The sequence below is a fragment of the Rhinolophus sinicus genome, chromosome X, assembly GCF_036562045.2.
Source record: "Rhinolophus sinicus isolate RSC01 chromosome X, ASM3656204v1, whole genome shotgun sequence".
NCBI lineage: Eukaryota > Metazoa > Chordata > Mammalia > Chiroptera > Rhinolophidae > Rhinolophus > Rhinolophus sinicus.
The window spans coordinates 859868-882182 of NC_133768.1; the positions used below are offsets into that span (position 1 = coordinate 859868).

General features: G+C 38.3%; 1 protein-coding gene across 2 annotated transcripts in view; it reads right to left on the bottom strand.

The window, feature by feature from the left end:
• Nucleotides 1–22315, bottom strand: part of LOC141569540 (gamma-taxilin-like) — a 300573-nt gene that overhangs the window by 21359 nt on the left and 256899 nt on the right. Inside the window, exons 1-2 of one of the 2 annotated variants that reach the window (XM_074323201.1) lie at nucleotides 20092–20383; nucleotides 9834–9925 (exon numbers count right to left, since the gene is read on the bottom strand). In XM_074323201.1, coding sequence (XP_074179302.1) covers nucleotides 9834–9925; nucleotides 20092–20380 — 381 coding nt within the window. In that variant the 5' untranslated portion in view covers nucleotides 20381–20383. Of the gene's footprint in view, nucleotides 1–9833; nucleotides 9926–20091; nucleotides 20384–22315 lie in introns of those variants that run through there. The other variant, XM_074323200.1, reaches the window with a different exon arrangement.

Genomic DNA, 22315 nt, shown 5'->3' on the forward strand with positions numbered 1-22315 from the left:
AGGTCATGTAGATATGTCGTGGCAATGCCAATGGAAACCAAAACCCTTTTATGTTAATGTGTGATACCTCTAATGCCTGTATTTCCTTAAAAGACCACAACAGCATGGATTCTGTAACTCCTGAAATCACATACACGCCAAGAGCCTTTAGAAAGTTTCCCCAGTGCTTGTTATCTATTTGAAATGGGCTTTTCAGAATTATAAACGTGTAAGCATTCACAGGATAATGGGAAATGGAAACATATTAAATTATGCATACACAGATATGTCCAATCTGTATAAAAATACACATATCTAAATAGTTACACACACAAACGTGTGTATATGTATATATGTACACACATGTATATATGTATATTTACATATACACATGTATATATGTATATATATGCATGTGTGTATGTGTATATATATATATACATATACATACATACACAAAAAAGACACAAACTTGAAGAATAGCTTCCCTCCAGATAGTGGGTATACATATAGGTAATTTTTCTTCATATTCTGGGCTTCGGGTACACAGAATTGGACTAATCTCAATTTTTGATTCATGATACACTCATGGATATTTGCAAGACCTATTGACTTACTTTCCACCCAACACAAAACCTAAATATTAACAATTACCTAGCTCTACCTATTGTGCCCAGGCATTCCCAGACTGGAGATACTTATAACCCTAACTGTTATGTGCATCCTGCCTTTGCTTTCCTTTTCACATTACTTAATTCCAGTTTTTACTCGTATTTTTTCCTTTGTTTTAGCTTTCTTTGCATTTGACTTTTTAAAAAGGTCATCATACCAATTTCCGGAGTATGATATAATGATTTGAGAAGTGTATATTGTAAAAGGATCCCAATAAGTGTAGTTAACATTGGTAACCACACATAGTTACAAAAGACGTTTTAGTCTTTTTATGCAGACTTTTCAAAAATTGTATTTTCTTGCGGTGACAATAGTTAGCAAAGTTAAATGTGTTTCAAGTGTACAATTACATCATCTTTATATCACACGTGTGTCCACCACCCAGAGACAGTTCTCCTTTCATCACCATATATTTGATCACATTTGCCCTCAGCTAACACCTCCTCCCCCCTTACCCTAGTAACCTCTAAATTATTGTCTGTTTCTATGAGTTCTGGTTTCTTTATTTGTCTTATTCCTTTGTTGCTTTCAGTTTTATATCCCACATATCAGTGAAATTACATGGTTCTCAACTTTTTCTGTCCGACCTATTTCGCTTAGCATAATAATCTCAAGAACCATCCATATTATCGCACATGGTATATAAATGAAATATCACCTTTCTTTTCTTATGGCAAAATAGTATTCCATTATTTATATATACCACATCATCTTTATCCAATCATCTATGGAAGGACATTTTGGTTGTTTCCGTGTCTTGCCACTATAAATAAAGCTGCAGTGAACACTGGAACATATATATCTTTACACATAAATGTTTTCAGATATTTTTGGGAGATACCCAGGAGAAGGATTACTGGGTCACATTGTAATTCTATTCTTCATCTTTTGAGGAACCTCCACAATTCCATATCAGCTGCACCAATCTGCATTCCCACCGAAAGTGTATGAGGGTTCCTTTTTCTCCACAGCCTCTCCAACACTTGTTATTATTTGTCTCCTGATGATAGCCATTCTAGTTACTCTCTCAGCAATTTTAAAATATGCAAAACCCTATTATTAACCATAGCCACCAGGGTTTGTATTACATCCCCATGACATCTCTATGCTGTAACTGTAAATTTGTACATTATGACTCCCCTTCAAGCCTTTTACCCACCTCTCACCACCTAGCCCCAGACCATCCATCTGTTTTCTGTACCAAAACAGGTTTTTCTTTTTCTTTTTTGTTTGAATTCAACTTATAAGAGAGATCATGCAGTATTTGTCTTTCTCTGTCTGACTTATTTCACTTATCATAGTGTACTCAAGGTCCAGCAAGGCAAGATAAATTTTATTCTTTTTTGACGGAATAGTATTCCATCATACATGTGTGTGTGCGTATATATGTATATGTGTGTGTATATATACACACATACATACATACATAGCACACACATGTGTATATATGTAATAGTATATTGCATAACTATATACATGTCATATATATTCAATATGTATGAGCAATATTACATATATACATATACACAATAGTATGCTACATAACTATATATATTTTATATTACACACACACACACACACACAGGAGGTCTGACAATTCAATTTGTGAATATGTCACCACGCGCTTACATTTGTAGCACTGTACAAACAGCTCGGTAAGATTTCATAACCTTGGTATATCAGGGTCTCAGTTCGTGTTAACCTGGTGGTGTCTTGCTGAGTGCTGTTCATTATTGTTGTTGTGTGTTCTTGCCTGCCATCATGAGAATTTCTGAGCTTAAATTAGAGAAACAAACAAACATTGAATTTCTTGTTAAACTTGGCAAGAATGGAAGTAAATACAGGGAATGTTAGTCCATGTATATGGGGATAATGCCATGAAGAAAACGGCAGTGTACAAATAGATTAAATGTTTTTCTGAGCAGAGAGAACAAGTCACTGATGAAGAGAGGTCAGGATGCTCAGTAATGAAGAAGCAGAACTCATGAAAACATTGCAAAAAATGTGTCGAATTGTGTATCAATATTGTCCGCTAACTCTGAGAAGCATAGCAGACCAAGTAAACATTGATAGGGAAACAGGAAAGTCTTAACCAAAAATTTTGTCATGAGAAAGGTGTGTGGCAAAAACAGTCCTGGAGAAGCTCACCAATGAACAAAAGCAAAGTGGAGTTGAAGATTGCCAAGACCTTTAGAAGAGGCAAGGCAAAGCTTTGGGCAATGTGATGAAACATGGGTGTATCAATATGACCCTGAAACACAGCGTCAAAGTGCACACTGGAAGTCAGCCAATTCTTCACGACTGAAAAATACCCTTCAGTCCGAATCAAGAGTCAAAATGATGTTTCTAAACTTCTTTCATATCAGAGGGATTATTCATTATGATTTTGTACCAACTGCAAAAGCAGTTAACCAAGTTTAATCTTTGGAAGTGCTGAAAAGCTGCTTGAAGAAGTTAGATAAAAACGACCTGAACTTTTCGCCAACAATTCATGGCTCTTGCATCACGACATTGTACCAGTTTGCACGGCACTGTCTGTGAGAGAGATTTTGCCAGTAAACAAATAACTGTGTTGAAACATCCTCCCTACTCCCCTACTCTCTTGACTCGAATATAAAGGAAATATTGAAAGGAAGACATTTTGATGACATTCAGGGCATCAAGGGTAATATGACAACAGCTCTGAAGGTCATTCCAGAAAAAGAGTCCCAAACCCCCTTTGAAGGGTGGACTATGTGCTGTCATTGAAGCATAGCTTCCCAAAGGGAGTACTTCAAGGGTGACTGTAGTGACATTCAGTACTTTTTCTAAGAGGAGCTTACACACTTAATTGTCAGACCTTCTGTGTATGTTTGTGTATACATATATGCACACCCACATACATAATGCACACTCATACACACACACACTACATATTCTATTTCACCATTTATACACCAGTGAATACTTAGGTTGTACCACATGTTGGCTACTATAAATAATTCTGCTTTGAATTACAACTTGGCATTTTTGTTTCCTTTAGATAAAATTTCAAAAGTGGAATTACTGAACCATGGTAACCCTGTTTAATGTTTTGAGTAACCTCCATATTGTTTTCCACAGTGGCTGCACGATTTTATAATCCCACAAACAGTGCACAAGTGTTCCCTTTCTTCCCCATTCTCAACACTTATTTCTTATCTTTCGGATGATGGCCATTCTAAGAGGTCTGAGGTCACACAGTAATTCTCACTGTGGTTTTGATTTGCATTTACCTGACAATTAGTGACAATGAGCATTTTTTCATGCACCTTTTGTCATCTATATGTCTTCCTTGGAAAAACGTCTATTCATCTTACCCAGGGGCGAGGAGGGGGTCACTTTGAGAGTTATACAAATGCCTAACCAGTATGTTGCACACCTGAAACTAACATAAGATTAAATGTCAACTGTCAATTGTAACTGAATGTCAACTGTAAAAAAAAAGGAAAACATTTAATAAAGTAAAAAACAAAACAGAAAAACTGAGAACAAATGTCTATTCAGATGATCTCTCCATCTTTAGTTGGATTATTTGTAAGCTTTTTTTCCCTACTACTGAGTAGTGTGAGTTCTTGGTATATATTTATATTAATCTTATGAGGTATATGACTTGCAAACGTACCCTCCCATTTTCATTTTGATGATGATTTCGTTTGCCAAGCAAAAGCTGTTAGTTTGATGAGGTCTCATTTATCTTTATTTATTTAATTTTTGGCCTTTGCTTTTAAGGGTATATCCAGAAATTGAAGACAAAAACCAGTATCAAGCAGCTTACTGCCTATGTTTTCTTCTGGGAGTTTTATGGTTTCAGGTCTTACATTCAATTATTTCACCCATTTTGAGTTCCTTTCTGGATATGGTATAAGACAGTATTCTAACTTCATTCTTTTACATGTGGCTGTCCAATCATCCCAGGTAACAATTATCAAAGACTGTTCTATCTCCATTGCACATTCTTGGCTTCTTTGTCATATATCACTTCACCATGGATGCATGGGATTATTTCTGGGCTCCTATTTTATTCCATTCAACTCTGTGTGTTTTTATGCCAACACAGTTTAAATTATTATAGTTTTGTAATATAGTTTGAAATCAGGGAGCATGATGCCTCCAGCTCTGTTTTTCTTTTGCAGGTTTGCTTTGGCTATTTGGAGTCTCTAGCGGTTTCAAACAAATTTGAGACCTGGCTGGTTATTCCTCTTAAAAAATACTTCTGCAATTTTCATGGGCATTGCACTGAATCTGTAGATTCCTTTGGGTAATATGGGCACTTTAACAATATTAATTCTTCCATCCATGAGAACAAAATTTGTTTCTATTTATTTGTGTCTCACTAAAATCTTTACCAATATCTTACAATTTTCAGTGTATGACGTTTCACATCTTTGGGTAAATTAATTTCTAGATATTTTTCTCTTGCTCTCTTCCTTAGAGGTTTGAAAACTGTCTTTAGAGGTATGCTTAAATTCATTTCTCATCTTTTTTATATCTACTATAGATGTTTCATTGTGGTTATTATGAGCCTTACATATAAAGCCTGTATTTGCTCTCTATTTTAGTTGGTAAGTTTAAACGCACTCTAAAGCTCTATATATTTATTTGACCTCATCACATTTTATGTTTTTGATGTCACATTTTACATTGTTTATTTGTTTATCTCAACTAATTATTGTAATTACCATTACTGTTACTACCGTTGTTGTTATTTTTTAAAATTAAAGTTTATTTAACAATTGTTAATAAATTGTTAACAATTTATTAACAATTGTTAGTAAAGTTACATACGCAGTTCTGACAATTAAGTTTGCAAACTCACCCTACACAAAGTGCTACACACCTCATTGCTGAATATCACTACGGTCCCCTTAGAAGTACTTCCCTTGGAAAGGTAAGGACCGACTCCACCCTTCAAAGCAATTTTAGATCTCTTTCTGGAATGACCATCAGAGCTATCGTCGTATTACCCTTGATATCCTGAATGTCATCAAAATGTCTTCTTTTCAATATTTCCTTTATCTTCAGGTAAAGAAAGAAGTCATTGGGGGACAGATCAGGTGAGTAGGGCAGGTGTTCCAATATAGTAGGATAAAAATACCATCACAGACAGTGCTGTGTGAACTGGTGCATTGTCATGATGCAAGAGCCATGAATTGTTGATGAAAAATTCAGGTCGTCTAACTTTTTCATGCAGCCTTTTCAATACTTCCAAATAATAAACTTGGTTAACTGTCCACTTGGTACAAATTCATAATGAATAATCCCTGATATCAAAAAAAAGGTTAGCAACATGGTTGCAACAAGCTCTTGAATTTAATTGTCAGATCCCATAGGTTTCTGGTGTACAATTCTGTAATACATCATCCATACATCACATTGTGTGTTTACCACCCAGAGTCAGTTAGTTCTCCTTTCACCATATGTTTTCCTACCGTTTATATTTAAGCTTCATACTACTGTATAAGTAATCCACAGGATGGTTTAGTGATGAACTCATGTACCTTTTCTTTGTCTGAAAAACACTTTATCTCTCCTTCAATTCTGTATGGTACCTTTGCCAGTAGAGTATTCTTACTTGGAAGCTCTTTTGTTTGTTGTTGACCTTTTGGGCTGGAAAATTTCTGCTAGAAAACCTGCTGATAGTCTAAATAGGGTCCTCTTGTACATAACAAAGTTTCTCTTGCTGCGTCTTTATTCTTTGTCTTTACATTTTGACATTTTAAGTATAATATGTCTTGCTGTGGGTTTATTTGTGATCAGTCCTTTTTGGAACTTACTATGCTTCCTGGATCTGGATGTGTGTTTCCTTTCCCAAGTTAGGGACTATTCAGCCATTTTTCTTCAAATAAATTCTCTACCACTTTATCTCTCTGGTCTGATTCTAGGTCCCCCCTGCGATGCTAACATTACTGCACTTGGTTTGTCCCTTGTGATTCTTAAGGTGCCCTCACTTTTCTTATTTTATCTGTGCTGCTCTGACTGCCTGAAACACACTGTGCTGTCTTTAAGTGCACTGATCATTTTCCCATTCCCTGTCATCTGGTGCTGAACTCCTGCAGTGTCCTTTTCATTGTCATTACTGTATTCTTCAGTTTTGTTATTTTCATTGCAATTTTCTTATTTTTCACCTCTTTATTTAAATTCTCACTGTATTCAACCATACATCTCCCAAGTTTGGTAAATGTCTTTATAACCATTACTTTGAACCCTTTGTTAGGCAAGGACTCATGTCCATTCATTAAGGATTTTTTTTTCTTTTTTCTGAGATTTTATTCACCTTTCGTTGACCCTGTTTCCACCCAAAAAAGACCCACCTGGACAATCAGCTCTAATGAGTCTTTTGGAGCAAAAATTAATATAAGACCCATATTTTATATTATATATTGTATTATATCGTATTATATTGTATTATATATTATATTAAAGACCCGGTCTAATGGTACAGTAAAATAAGACCAGGTCTTATATTAATTATTGCTCCAAAAGACGCATTAGATCTGATTGTCTGGCGAGGTCATATTTTTGGGGAAACACAGTAGAATACATGCCTCTATTTCCTCATTTTGCTGATACTCTTTACTATTTTTCTACATAAGATTTAACAACCACCTCTCCCAGTGTTGAAGTGGAGGCCTCGTGTAAGAGATGAGCCCATTGTTCAACTGTGCCTCACATCTTACTTATCTCTTGAACTTTGATGACATTCCAAGAAGCCTATTTCATTTTTACTAGCTCCAGCCACTGACGGTGTGACAAGACCTGTCAGTGTCCCAATGGGGGTGCAGGGTAGAATCTCATTCACCACTCTGGAGGTCCCTGACCCTTAGCCAATGACTTTTAAAGAATGCAAATATATGCAATCCGTTGGGAACACAAAGTTAAGTGCTCCTGGCCACCACAGCAGGAGATCTGAAGGTGCCCCCTGGATGACAGTCCCTAAATCAGAACTCCAGATGTGTGTATAATCTTCCTACTAGGAGATACTGGGAGCTGCAGCAAGACATAGTGAGAGCTCAAATACTGCATCCACAGCTCCATTCCCCGACAGCACACACCTCCAGGAGTGTGCCTTACCGGAAGCCTGCCTTCAGGCCAAAGCTGCTGCACAAGAAAATAGACCTCTTCCTCAGAAATAATGAGCATGTCTCAGTTTGCTCTGTGCAGTGCCCTGTGAGTGGTAGTCTGTTGCATGCCATCTGCCTGATTTTACAAGCCCATGGGCCCCAGAAATACACGCTCTCAGTTTCCAGAGTCAGAAGATCGGGGGCAATAGACAGGAAAACCATACACCAGACACGTGTAAAACCTACCCTCCCAGAGATAGTAGCACAGGTAGAGTGTGAAGATGGCACAGGTGAAGTGCAAAGATGGCAACTACTGAGGAAAAAGAGAAAAGAAATGGTGTTCCTGCTGCCTTTAGAAAGACTTAAGCAAGATACAGGGAAAGCACAAAAACGACACTCACTGGAAAGTTCAATGGAGGGACTCGCCAAAAACACAAATTGAAAAAGAAAAAAAAGCCTATACAGGTGAAGAAAAGGCACAAGGCAGCTTTACTGAGTTAAAAAGAGGGTGCAAAAATGTGCACCAGTGTTTCCATCACTGAGGAGTATCCCAACAGGACCCTGTCCCTAAGCCCAAGATGTTAAGATTAGCAATCCCTTTCTAATGGAGTCTGGAGGCTTTTCAGCAGCTGCTTCTCTGTTGGACTCTAAGGCTAGCGAGTTTGTGCATGAATTCCTTAACAGGTGTTTCTCAGTTCATCACAGCCTTTGGATCTCCTGGGTGTGAGCCACCACCACGTTTTCAAAGACATGTGCTTCCAGACCTGGACCTTGCCTGTTAGTAGTATGATGATATATTCCCCTAATCTCTGTCTTGTCTTACTTACTTTTGCTTTGTAATAAAACTCTTTAACCCCTTTATCCTGGCTTGTGGTGGTGTGTCTTGCATATCGGACCTTAAAATTAAGTCGATGCACAGCAATCGATAATACTTATTGATACAACGACCTAACCGTGGATTCTGTTACTTTTCTACCTAAGTTTCATTCATTTGCACAACTTTCTTTTTCTGTTTTTTGGGTTTGGTCTTCTTTTCCTACAACAGCTCACTTCATTTTCATCATGTGGCTACACCCAGAGAGACTAGCTTCCGAAATATCCTTATGCTAAACTTCTTTTTCTGGCAGCCAGCAATCCAACAACACTAATGGCTGCCATACTTGCATTTGGACAGTTGTAGGCCATTTCATTGATGCTCAGGGATTTCTGCTTCTCACACCATATCAGAAAGTGACAGGCTACTAAACGTGGTAAACGTGCACAATATGAGGAATAATAACTATACTTGTCCCAGCTGTAAGAGCCAGTTATTGACAGAACAAGGAAATGTTTATGATATAGATACATAAATAAGAGATGAATGTGCACAAAAGCTGTCAGTTATAAGTCACATAAGTAGTTCACAAAACTTAAGAATTTTAGCACTTACATTACAACTTACTTTCCCATAGACTTCTCACACTGTTCTTGAAGGGTTCTATGACTTTCCCATTCTTTTCTTTTAAAATGATGGCATAGTTTACACATTGACAGTGCATCCATAAACCCCAAAAAAGAACTGCTGCTACTTGAAATAACATAGGCCAGAACAAACTCCTTCATGAGTCAACTGATTTGAAGATGGGAAAAGGAAAAATGCCTGGCATATAGGACATGCTGAGTAAATATTTCCTGAGAAAGAGTACTTTTTAAGACTGTATCATGTAACTCACAATTTCAATCAAAATGGTTAAATCTTTTGTCTCGAACATTCTTTCATGTATAGCATTTCATGTCTAGAATTTAACATAGACATCATCCACTCCCAAATGACAGGCATGTAAACATACAAATGAAAATGCTGACCTAGATATGCAGAGGCTCACTAAATTTAGGATATCTATCACACATCTCAGAAAAGCATTACAATGTTCTATGCATCGTATCATAAAACAAAGCCTGACCATCACCACAAGTCCTAAGAAACGAGATTCTTCCCTTCAATTCTCAAATACAATATAATTTTACATTTAAAGCTGTATCAATATTCTATTTTAAAAGTTTGCCAAGCATATACAATTTTTGCTCTATTTATACAGATCTTGCTCCGTTAATACTCACGAGATCGATATATTTCTTACAGAGAACTGCCAGCTTCTCCTCTGGAGTTGAAAGAGTGCTTAAGGCTTGCATCAGTAACAATACGTCTTTTCCTGATGATTAATAAAATACAAGAAAAATTTACCATAACAGAAAATTAATCCAATCAGTAAGTTCTACATAAGCTGTATGTTCAGACATCCAGAATATAATTTAAGGTTATGATTTGCTATCGAGCCACCTGCTAAATTAGAGAACCTATTTTCAAATTATGATTTAGTAGCCCCCACTCCCAAATTTCTTCACTTACTGATTAGCACTGCTTGGTTTTAGCTAACTAGCACTTAGACTAGCATTTAAAACCAGCACTTAACTAGCACTTAAAGTAAGAACAGTTACTGAGCTTTTAAAAATGCTTGCCTAACCACTGATTCCAAGTTGTTTCACAAAGGCTGTGAGAGATTTTAAAAGCTCCCTCCTCTCTGAATTCAAAAAGCTGTGTAGCTATAACACACTGCCTATATAAAAATGTACATAACCCCTTGAGATCATTTGAGTTATGATTATTTTGTGATGTCTTACTAAGCATATTGTGGGTGTTAACCAAGTTTAGTGCCAAGAAAAAGTCAAATCAGCTCTACCCTTGAGGAAAAGTTTTTAAAAAACTACTTTCGTCATCTTGACATGAATCAATCCAGCTAACAACACTCACCCTGCACTGGTGACTCATTGAAACCCTGCCCCACCTGACTTTCAGACGCACCCAAGATACTTGCAGGCAATTTTCCATACAAACAGCCTGTTAATGATGAATACTGCAGATTTACATATAACTTCGAATAGGTTCAGAAACCCCAAACAAGCAAATCTGGCCTCAGCCATCCTGACAACAATTGGTGAGGAGCCCCAAGCCAGCACAACCAGCACAAAGCTTCTTTGCAGTTTAGCCTTTCCCAGGAACGTCCAAGCCCAGTGTGGTGGTGGCCATCAGCAGATCACTTTGTAGCTCATACCAAGTAACCAAGGAAGGGCACAGCCAGCACTTATCTTGAAAAGCAACACAGCTCTTGCCCAGGGGCTGCAGAACCAACACACTGGGTGGCCTGCATCAGACCACACCAGTGCACCATCCAATCATCTTCACAAAAGACACAGCCAGTGGGTACACTTGGCAGGCACCAGAGCCCCACAAAAGCAAATCCTGCTCCACAGGATCAGCACCTGCACAATAGCACCTCCACTGTAGACAGGGCCCATCCTCACAACCAACAAGCCAAAGCGTCAATCATTTCCACTGATGGGAAAGCAGCAACCAAGGCTCAAGCAAAACAGGAAGGAACACACAACCCGTACAAGAGACACAGCTGGAGCACCCAGCTTTGGTGGCCAGTATGACTGTGCCACTGGGCCCCACAGGACACATATTACATAAGACCCCTCTACTAAGACCTGGAGAGATAGCAGCCTTAACCAATACTGAGAAACAAGCACAGGGAGGTAGCCATAATGGAGAGACAAAGATATATGTCCCAAATGAAAGAATGGAATAAAGCTCCACGAAAGGAACTAAACAAATTGGAGACAAGCAAGTTACCATATGCAGAGTTCAAAACACTGCTTTTAAGGATGTTCTATGATCTGAGTGAGAACTTCAACAAAGTGATGGGAAACATAAAAATGTTAACAGAAAACCAAAACCTAAAAAAGATCCAGTCAGGATTGAGGAACACAGCTACTAAAATCAAGATTTCACTAGAGCAGTGATTATGTTACAGCAATGTCCCTGAGGGGTGAGCTTCTTGAAATCTCCCCTGTGATCAGAGAATATGCTTGGTATGATTTCAAACTTCTTAAATATGCTGAGGCTGATTTTATGTCCCAATATATGTTTTATCCTTGAGAATGTTCAATGTACACTAGAAAATAATGTGTATTCTGATGTTTTAGGATGAAGTGCTCTATCTATGTCAATTATGTCTGTTTCATCTAATGTGTCATTTAGGGCTGTTATTTCGTTTTATATTTTCTGTTTGGATGATCTATCCATAGCTGTCAATGATATATTTAAGTCCCCTAGTATAATTGTGTTTTGGTCATTTCTCCCTTTCGTTCTGTTAGTATTTGAGTAGTTATGCTCCCTGATTGGGGGTATAAATATTGATGACTATTATGTCTCCTTGTTGTATAGTCCCCTTTATCATTATGAAATGTCCATCTTTTTCTCTTGTTATCTTTTTCACCTGAAGTCTGTTTCATCTGATATCATTATGGCTACACCTGATTTTCTCTGGGTACCATTTGCTTGGAGTGTCAATTTCCACCCTTTCACTTTGAGTCTATGCTTGTTCTTGTAGCTGAGATGTGTCTCTTGGAGACAGCATATGGTTGGGTTTAGTTTTTTGATCCAATCTGCTACTCTGTGCCTTTTTATTGGTGAGTTCAGTCCATTTACATTTAGGGTGATTATTGATATGTGAGGATTTCCTGTCATTCTATCTTTAGTTTTCTGGTAAGGCTGTGTCTCCATTGTTTCTTTGCCTTTTTGTTGTTGTCTATTATTTCTGTGTGGTGGTATTCTATGATATTTCCCTCTGTTTCTTGTTTTATTACAGTACATATTTCAATTCTGGATTTGTTTTGAGTGGTTACCCTTAAGTTAACGTAAAAGAAATTTTGATATTTAGAGTATTCCATTTTCTTCAGCACGCTTACTTTCTCTATTCCCGTATTCCGGTTCAGGCCTTTACTCTGCCCCTTTTTGAGTTTTGGTTGTCACAAATAGTCCCTGTTGATGGTGGTCAAATAGCCGCCTTTAGTATTTCTTGTATTACAGGTCGTGTATTAGAAAATTCCCTCAGCTTCTGTATGTCTCAAAAGGTGTTTATTCCTCCTTCATGTCTACAGGATATCTTTGCTGGATATATTATTCTTGGCTCACAATTTCTCTCTTTCAATAGTTTGAATATTTGGTTCCACTCCCTCCTGGGTTGTATAGTTTCTGCTGAAAAATTTGATGATAATCTAACGGGCTTTCCTCTGTAGGTTACCGTCTTCTTTTCCCTGGCTGCCTTGAGGATTCTTTCTTTGTCGTTGATTTTAGACAGCTTCAATACAATGTGCCCTGGAGAAGGCCTGTTGGGATTGAGGTAATTAGGTGTTCAATTTGCTTCTTGGATTTGAGCATCCAGTTCTGTCCATAAGTTTGGGAAGTTCTCATCGACAATTTGTTTTAATATATTCTCTGTTCTCTTCTGTCTTTCTTTTTCTTCTGATATGCCCATTATTCTTCTATTGTTCTTTCTGATGGAGTCAGAAAGTTCTTGTAGAGTTCTTTCATTTCTTTTAAGTCTCAAGTCTCTTTCTTCTTCCATCTGTGTAATTTCCAGGTTTCTATCTTCGATGTCACTGATTCTTTCCTCCATCTGGTAAACTCTACTACCTAAGCTGGTTATTTCATTCTTAATTTCTTCTAATAAGTTCTTAATCTCCAGAAATTCTATTTGGTTCTTTTTAAAATTTCAATCTCTTTTGTAAAATGCTCATGTTGTTCTTTGACTGCGTTTCTGAGTTCATTAAACTGCCTGTCTGTGTTTTCTGGAATCTCGTTGAGTTTTTTCAGAACTGCAATCTTGAATTCTCTGTCATTTAAGTGACACATTTCCATATCTTTAAGTTCCTTTTCTGGAGACTTTTCACTTTCTTTCTGAGCTGTCTTGTTGCCTTGGTTATTCATGGCAATTACTGATTTATTATTTCTCTTCCTAGACATCTACAGGAGTGGCTTCTTCAACAGGTTGATAGGAAGAGGTCTTTCTTTTGTTTTCCAGTATTTGTTCATAGAATGTTTTATTTTCTCTCCGACTGCAGCCTTTCTTTCTCTCTCACATGGTAGTGCTGTTTTCTCGCTCTAGTCCAGCTTCTCACACAATGGGGGATCCCTGGGAGATGGGCTTCTCCTTTGTTAATAGTTCTCCTGGGTCAAGGGCGCAGTGTCCTTGTGGGTATACAGAGAGCTTTTGAAGTTCCAAAGCTCTTCCTGCCCCCGATTCAGAACCTGTATGTTTCAGCAGTTCTGTTTACTCTTGCAGGGATCTGCCCAGATAGGTGGGGCCAGGGGCGGGGTGCGTTGTGAGAGGTGGTCCAGACCAATGGCGGCGACCACCACCACAGCCGATCCTGCTTCCTCAACTCCCTCCCCATTGCCAGAAATAGTTGGGCTGTGAATCTGTGTCTGTGGTCCACAGTCCTCAGAACAGCAAATATTCTGTTCTTTTGATCTGACACTGCTACTGTTCCACTTCTAGCACTGGCATGTGGGAGTGGGGCGAGCTCTGGGAGTGTAGGGAGTGGCGGCTAGTCTCAGTGCCTAAGGCTTCTGTTCTCTGTTCGGCATGAGGGCTTAAACCACTGTTTTCAGCCTTTTTCCCTCAGTCTTTTCTGCGAGGTCTCTGCCGTGAGCGTTGGTTTCAGCTGTGTTATATGTTGCCCCATCAGCCCTGTGGGCCATAAGCAGAGCCCTAGAAGTCTGAGTTCTTCTCTCTCCCACAGCTGCGGGAGTTCCGGGATGCTGCGAGCTCGGAGCACTGAGCTAGGTCTGCCTCCTGCGCCCACGGCGGTTCCGTCTCTGCACTTCTGCCTTCTCTCCTCCCCCACTTGCGCGATTTGCCCACCTTTCGGTGAATTCAGTAGTGGGCCTCTTCATCTTACCTGTCTGCTGTGCAGGGTGTCCTTTGTGGAGTTATTGTTATTCGATTAGTTGTAAATTCCAGGGGAGCTTTACAGAGGCTCATCTCACGCCGCCATTTTGATGAGCTTGAGAACGGTAGTTTAAGTCCTCACTGACAGGCAGAGAACAGAAAACATAGGCATGGAACCTATCTGACACCTTCCCACCCTCCGATCTTGCTCCACCCAAAACCCTGCACGTGCTAGAAGCGAAATGGTAGCACTGTCACATCAAAAGAACAGAATATTTAATGTTCTAAGAACTGCAGCTCTGCAGCCACAGACTCACAGGACAACTAATTCTAGCAGAAGAGAAAGAAGCTTAGGTGCGAGATTAACAGTGCTGGTAGTCACCGCCATAGCTCAGAGCTACCTCAACCCCACCCCGTCTCTCTGGAGGTACTCTGCAGGGCTAAACAGAGCCAGGAAAACACCAGTCTTTGAATATGTTTGCAGGAAGAGTTTTGGGACTCAGAAGCTTTCCACATCCCTATACAGAAGTGCTGCCCTGAGACCCAGGCAACCTGCTCACAGAAGAAAAAGCCCACCTTCCATGGACCCCACCCATCATGAGAGAAGCCAGAACAGTGCAAGAGAAAATATAACACAACCGCATGAGAGAAAATTAAATATTCCACCAACACCTACTGGAAAGCAAAAGGTCTCTTCCTATCAACTGTGGCTGACATACTCTTGCAGATATCTAGGAACCTAAATATTAATTCATAAATTGCCATGAATAACCTGTTGAAAAGGTAGCAAGACAGCTCAGAAAGAAAATGAAAAGTCTCCAGAAAATGAACTTAAAAGACATGGAAATATATGACTCAAATGACATAGAATTCAAGATTGCTCTTCTGAAGAAACAAAAAAAGCAAAAAAAAAAAAAGCAAGGAAGAAAACGTAGGCAGGCTATTTAATGAACTCAGAAACACAATCAAAGAACAAAAAGAACATTTTACCAAAGAGACTGAATAGTTAAAAGTCAACCAACTAGAGGTATCACATTCCCTAACTTTAGCTTGTACTACAGGGCACCAATAATCAAAACAGCATGATATTGGCAGAAAAAACAGACACATAGACCAATGGAATAGAATTGATAACGCAGAAATAAAACCACATAAATACATACAGATAAATTTGACAAAGAAGCAAAAAACATACAATGGAAAAAAGACAGCCTCTTCAATAAATGGTGATGGCAGAATTGGAAAGCCACGTGCAAAAAAAAAAAAAAAAAAAAAGACTGGACTGCTGTCTGTCACCATCTACCAAAATTCATTCAAAATGGATCAAAGACTTAAGCATAAGACCTGAAACAATAAACTTCATAAAGAAAACATAGGTTCTAAACTCATGGACCGTGGGTTCAAAGAACATTTCAAGAATTTGACCCTAAAGGAAAGTAAAAGCTAAAATAAATCAATGGGACTATATCAGACTTAAAAACTTCTGCACAGCAAAAGAAACCATCGACAAAATAAAGAGGCTACCAACTGAACGGGAGAAGATTTTTTGCAAACAGTGCCTCCAATAAGGGGCTACTATCCCAACTAAAACAAGGAACTCATGCAACTCAACAACAAAAAAACAAACAATCCAATTGAAAAATGGGCTGAGGACCTGAAGAGACATTTGTCCAAACAGGACCTACAAATGACAAACAGACATATGAAAAAATGATCAACATCACTATTCATCAGAGAAATGCAAATAAAAACCACAACGAGATATCACCTCACGCAAGTTAGAATGGCTATCACCAACAAGACAAATAATAACAAGTGTTGGAGAGGCTGTGGAGAAAAAGGAACCCTCATACACTGTTGGTGGGAATGCAGAATGGTGCAGCCACCATTGAAGGCAGTGTGGAGATTTCTTTAAAAATTAACAACAGAACTACCACACGACACAGCAATCCATCTCCTCTGTATAGACCCCCAAAACTTGAAAACATTTATGTGTAAACATACATGTGCTCCAATATTCATTGACCCTTTATTTATGAAGGCCAAGATATGGAAACTACTAAAGTACCCTTCATTGGAAGATTGGATAAAGATGATGTTATATATATATATATATATATATATATATATATATATATATATATATGCAATGGAATACCATTCTGTCATAAGAAAAGATAACACAGTACCATTTGTGAAAACATGGATGGATCCTGAGATTATTATGCGAGGTAAGTCAGGCAGAAAAATACAAGAACCATTTAATTTCACTGATATATGTGGTATATAAAACTGAAAACAACAAAGGAACAAGACAAACAAATGAAGAATCAAAAACTCATACACACAGACAATAATTTAGTGGTCACCAGGGGGTAAATGGGGAGTGGGGATGGTAGATGAGGATAAAGGGGATTAAATATATGGTGATGGAAGGAGAACTGACTCCGGGTGGTGAACACATAGCGTTATATATAGGTGACGTAGTACAGGATTGTACACTTGAAAGTTACGTAACTTTACTAACAATTGTCACCCCAATATACTTTTATTTTTTTAAAAAGAAGACTAGAGGGAATCAATAGTATAAGATTACATTAAGCAAATGATTGAATCCATGATTTGGAAGATAAGGTATCAGAAAACAGCCAATCAGCTCACCACAAAGAAACAGAATAAAAATTAAAAAAAAGGAAAGAGGAGGAATGTAATAGTTCAAGGGGTCTGTGGGTCAACATGAAGTGTCTATTCATATGATAGAGATACCAGAAGGGGAAGAGAGGCAAGGGATTGAAAACTTATGTGAATAAATAATCACTGAAAATTTTCTAATCCAGTGAAGGAAATAGATATACATACAAGCCCAGGGCGCACAGAGCATCCTAAACAAGCAGAACCGAAGGAAGCCAACACCAAGACACATCATAATGAAAATACACCTGAAATCTATGTGACTTTACTAACAAATATCACCCCAATAAACTTTAATTAAAAAAAGGAAAGAAAATGCCAAATGTGAAAGTCAAAGAATTTTAAAAGCAGCAAGAGAAAAGTTGTTAGTCAACTACAAGGGAGCTCCCACAAGACTAACAGCTGATTTCTCAACAGAAACTTTGCAGGCCAGAGGGATTGGCAGGAAATATTCAAAGTGATGAAAAGCAAGGACCTACAAACAAGTTTACTCTACCCAGCAAGGCTATCATTTAGAATGGAGGAACAGATAAAGAGCTTCCCAGGTAAGAAAAAGCTTAAGGAGGGCATCACCACCAAACCAGCATTACACAAATTTTAAATGGACTTCTTAAAGAAGAGGAAGAAAGAAGAAAGCAGGAGCAGGTGGACGGGGGCGTAGGCTGGGGGCAGATGAGGAGGAGGAACAAAAGATCAAAAATATGAATAGATACATGGCAATAACTACATATCTATCAACAAATATTTTAAACGGAAGTGGATTAAATAAAATGCTCCAACTAAAATACACAAGGTGACTGAATGGAGAAACAAACAACGCCCTTACATAAACTGCCTACAAGAGACTCACTTCAGATCACAAGACAGAGTGAAATGAAATGGATGGAAAAGACATTTCATGAAAATGGAAATGAACAAACAAAAGTAAGCTGGGTTAGCAATACAGGTATCAAACAAAATACACATTAGATCAAAGGATATAACAAAAGACAAAGAAGGACCCAGTCACCCCACCTCTGTAAATTTACCTGAAGAAACCCAAAATGCTACTTTGAAGAGTTCTGTGCACCCGTGTTCATTGGAGTATTCACAACAGTCCAGGTATGGATGAAACCTGAGTGTCCATCATTGGATGATGGATAAAGGGTACGTGGTACATGTATATGAATATAATGGAACGTTACTCAGCCAAAAAAAGAACGAAATCTTGCCATCTGCAGCAGCATGCATGGACCAAGAGGGTATTGTGCTAAGAGAAGTAGATCAGACAGAGAAAGGCAGGTGTCACATGATTTCACCTGTATGTGGGATCTAGAGACGATAAACCAACAGAACAAACTCATACATACAGAGAACATTTTCATGGTTGCTTGACGGGGGTAGGGGGTGGGTGGGGGGGTTAGTATGATTTGAAGGGGGAGGGTTTTAAAAAGGTACAAATTGGTAATTACAAAATAGTAATTACATGGGGATGTAGACTACAGCATGGGAACATAGTTCCTGATACTGTAATAATGATGTGTGGTGTCCACTGGGTACCTGATTTATCAGAGTGATCACTTCCTAAATCATATAAATGTTTAATCACTGTGTTGTACACCTGAAACTAATATAGTATTATATGCAAATATTAATTAAAAAATTATATATGTATACACACACACTCATATATGTATATATGTCATTTTAAGAGTAACAGGAAAAATTGTAACATTATATAAATTATCAGCACAACTCAGCCCTTGATAGCTGGAATGCTTATTATTTTAATTTATTTGATTTTTTAATGTGTCAGGGAGAAGGTAGAGGCTGAGATCCATGAGGGAAAAATGCTGCTTTGAGGTAAGTGATGATGTTTTATTTCTTTCTCTGGGAGTGGGTACCTATTTATTTTCTAAAATGTTCACTCTTCTCTGTGAGATATTCTGTTGTTGTTGTTGTTTTTAATCTGAAGGACACTTTGATATTTGGTGTACTTTATTGCCTGCTGTGGATTGGGGGAGGGAGGAAGAGGCTGACTTCAAAGAGAATACATTCCTATGCACATAACACTATAAATACTGCACATGAAAAAAATAACAGTGTAGTGAACTGCAATTTGATGAAGATTTTAACTCTAGCACTTTTAAACAAAACAGTTTGAACCTGATGCTGTATTTTATATACACTGTTAGAGCTCTTCTTTCTGACGGAATTATTCTTATTTCAAGAAGTTTCAAATACTGTTTAAAAATTATTTCTGTAAACTTTAAAGTCTTCAAGGATAACATAAAATTGATAATGAAAAAAATCCCAGTTGTAATCATGGGCAGAAGTCACTTACATCAGACAATGGAAACATTACACATAACAGGATAAAAAAATGAGGAATAATCAGTGAGGCAAAATAAGGCTTTCAGATTTCATTCATGAAATACAACATATCACATTCTTAGGCGAAACTATCAAAACAAGACAGCACAAGAGCTGAAAACATCCTCTGAAATCCAGTCTTATTAACCTACGTTCTAGAAAACAGATCACATTTGTCACTTCCAAATTTCAGTGAATATTCTTTCAAGAAAATCGAGCACATAAACAGCTTTCACAGTAATTATTGGTTGGATTGTGTTAAAAGATCAAACACAAGGCAAATCAAAGACCACAAATGTTTTTAGGGAAAACAAGTCTTGATTATTCAGAGAAATGACGAAGGTTCCGGTAAGTAAACTTCCTACTCTGCCATTTCTGCTTCCTGCATATAACTACAGCAGACCAAAGAAAATAGATATATTAGCTAAACAGCACATACCTCAAACAGGCCACATTCCACAATCACCTGTGCTGCAGAAAATATAAGGACAATGAGTAACATGTGAAAACGTCCACCACTAGCAGAGATTAATTATTACCTAAGGTTTGTCCTTCGTTCCTGTTGCACTTTGTATCTTGTTGACTATCAGAGGGATCTGTTCCACCTTCTGGCCCAGGAGGTTCCTCTCCTGACACATGGATGCAGTACACTGGGCTCGCCAAACTCCTGTTCTTTGTTATACAGATATTGCCTTCATCCTCTTCCAGTGAATGTCTGCTAATTCTGCCACCAGGATTTGAGTCACGATGCTGAAGATTATTCTTTGACTGAGATTTACACAGCATACGTGCTTTTACTCCTATCCTGCAAATGCTTGATTCTTCCATCGTGCCAATCAGAAGCTAGAGGAAATGAGAAGGAAAAACATATGGAGGAAGAGGTTAAGTCAAATGTAATCAAGGGAGGAAAAATAGGCAGTTGAGAAAAATACAGTTATCCATTTTGCTTGTCCGTGTTTAAATGTACTTTTTTTCTTTTACTTCGTGTACATGGCACAATCAATAAGCATGTCATCATTTGACATTGCCCTCCCTTTCATAGCGGTTTATAAAATAATGATGCTTCTTTTACCAAAGGTGGCAAAGCGACAAGGACTGTCATAATTGGGGATTACAGAACTCCAAGGCTCTAACCTTTCAACAATTAATTCCTGAGTGAATTTATCAGAATCAACTCCTGCAGAACTCTGGAATCTTCTAAAAAAACTTACAACACAAAATAAAAACGTACAGACCAAATGAAAAGCTTAGTGAATAAAAAAGCTGCTGTGTATTGGGAGAGCACTGTGTGATTTCAAACGTCCTGCCTGTAATTCCCCACATGCTAGGTCAACAGTGGCCTAAGGACAGCTGCCTACACTATCAGTGCAGGCTACCAGTTCCAAGGGAACAATACAGACATTATTTTTAAACGCTTATGGTCCCACTCAATCTTTCTTGCAGCTCCCTGAGAAACCTGTACATGAGTCAGCCTTTGTTTTATCCTTTGAAGAGCTGTCCTGGGAAGGTTTAGATAACAACAGTGAAGGCAGAAGGACGGACTTCACTAACCAGGGGACAAGGCACAACAATCAGGCAAAACAAAACAACAAACAAAACAGAGTAAATCCGTACAAGACAAAGAATGCAAAAGGAGATGAATACGAGGCTTTTAAAAGTTACCACACAGGACTAATCTTTTATCAATGCCTGCCCTTCAAACCCAAGTGAAGGTTAAGGCATCCAGGCAAACAGCCTGGCTAGGCATTCTAAACTGCTCAAAAGTAAAAGAGATCATTCTCTTCTTTAGATTCCACATATAAGTGAGATCATATGGTATTTGTCTTTCTCTGTCTGACTTATTTCACTTAACATAGTGTTCTCTAGGTCCATCCATGTTGTTGCAAATGGAAAGATTTCCTTCTTCTTTATGGCTGCGTAATACTCCATTGTATAAATGTCCCAGTTTCTTAATCCAGTTGTCTACCGATGGGCATTTCGGTTGTTTCCATGTCTTGGCTATTGTGTATACTCCTGTAATAAACTAAGTGCGTAATTTTTTTGAATTAGAGTGTTGGATTTCTCTGGATAGATACCTAGGAGTGGAATTCCTGCATCATAAGGTAGTTCCATTTTCAGATTTTTGAGATACCTCCATACTGTTTTCCATAGTGGCTGCACCAATCTGCTATCCCATCAATCACTGCACTGTACACCTGAAGCTGAAGCTGAACAATAATGAATGTCAACTACAAGTTCGTGTGTGTGTGTGTGTGTGTGTGTGTGTGTGTGTGTGTACTTACAAGAAGCAGAGTACAGCATCAGGAATAGAGACAGTGGAAAAGTAATGGTTCTGTGCAATGTCAGAGGGGTAGTAGATGGGGGGAGGGGAGTTGACACAGTGTGAGGAATATAAATGATAAACGTCTAAATATTACTTTTTGTGCACCTGAAACTAATAAAAATAAATAAATTACATTGCTCTGGCCTGTACTCTCCCTGAAAAACCTTCCCAGCTCTGTTGTCTCCTGGCAGATTAAAGACCTCCGTCTTTAGCACCACAAACTGGTGAAATAAATCACAGCTACGAAGTCAATCATCCGGGTTATTCAAACAGATACCCGCGCTCACTGAAATCAAGTTACTGATCAAGCCTGCACCACACACATTACCACGAGTGCCAACTGGATTGCATCATTGCACTGATCGAGGCTACCTGTCCACCATCACAGACTGAGAACAAAGTAAAGCATTCTTCATTTTTGATGTGGAGTCTACCACTGC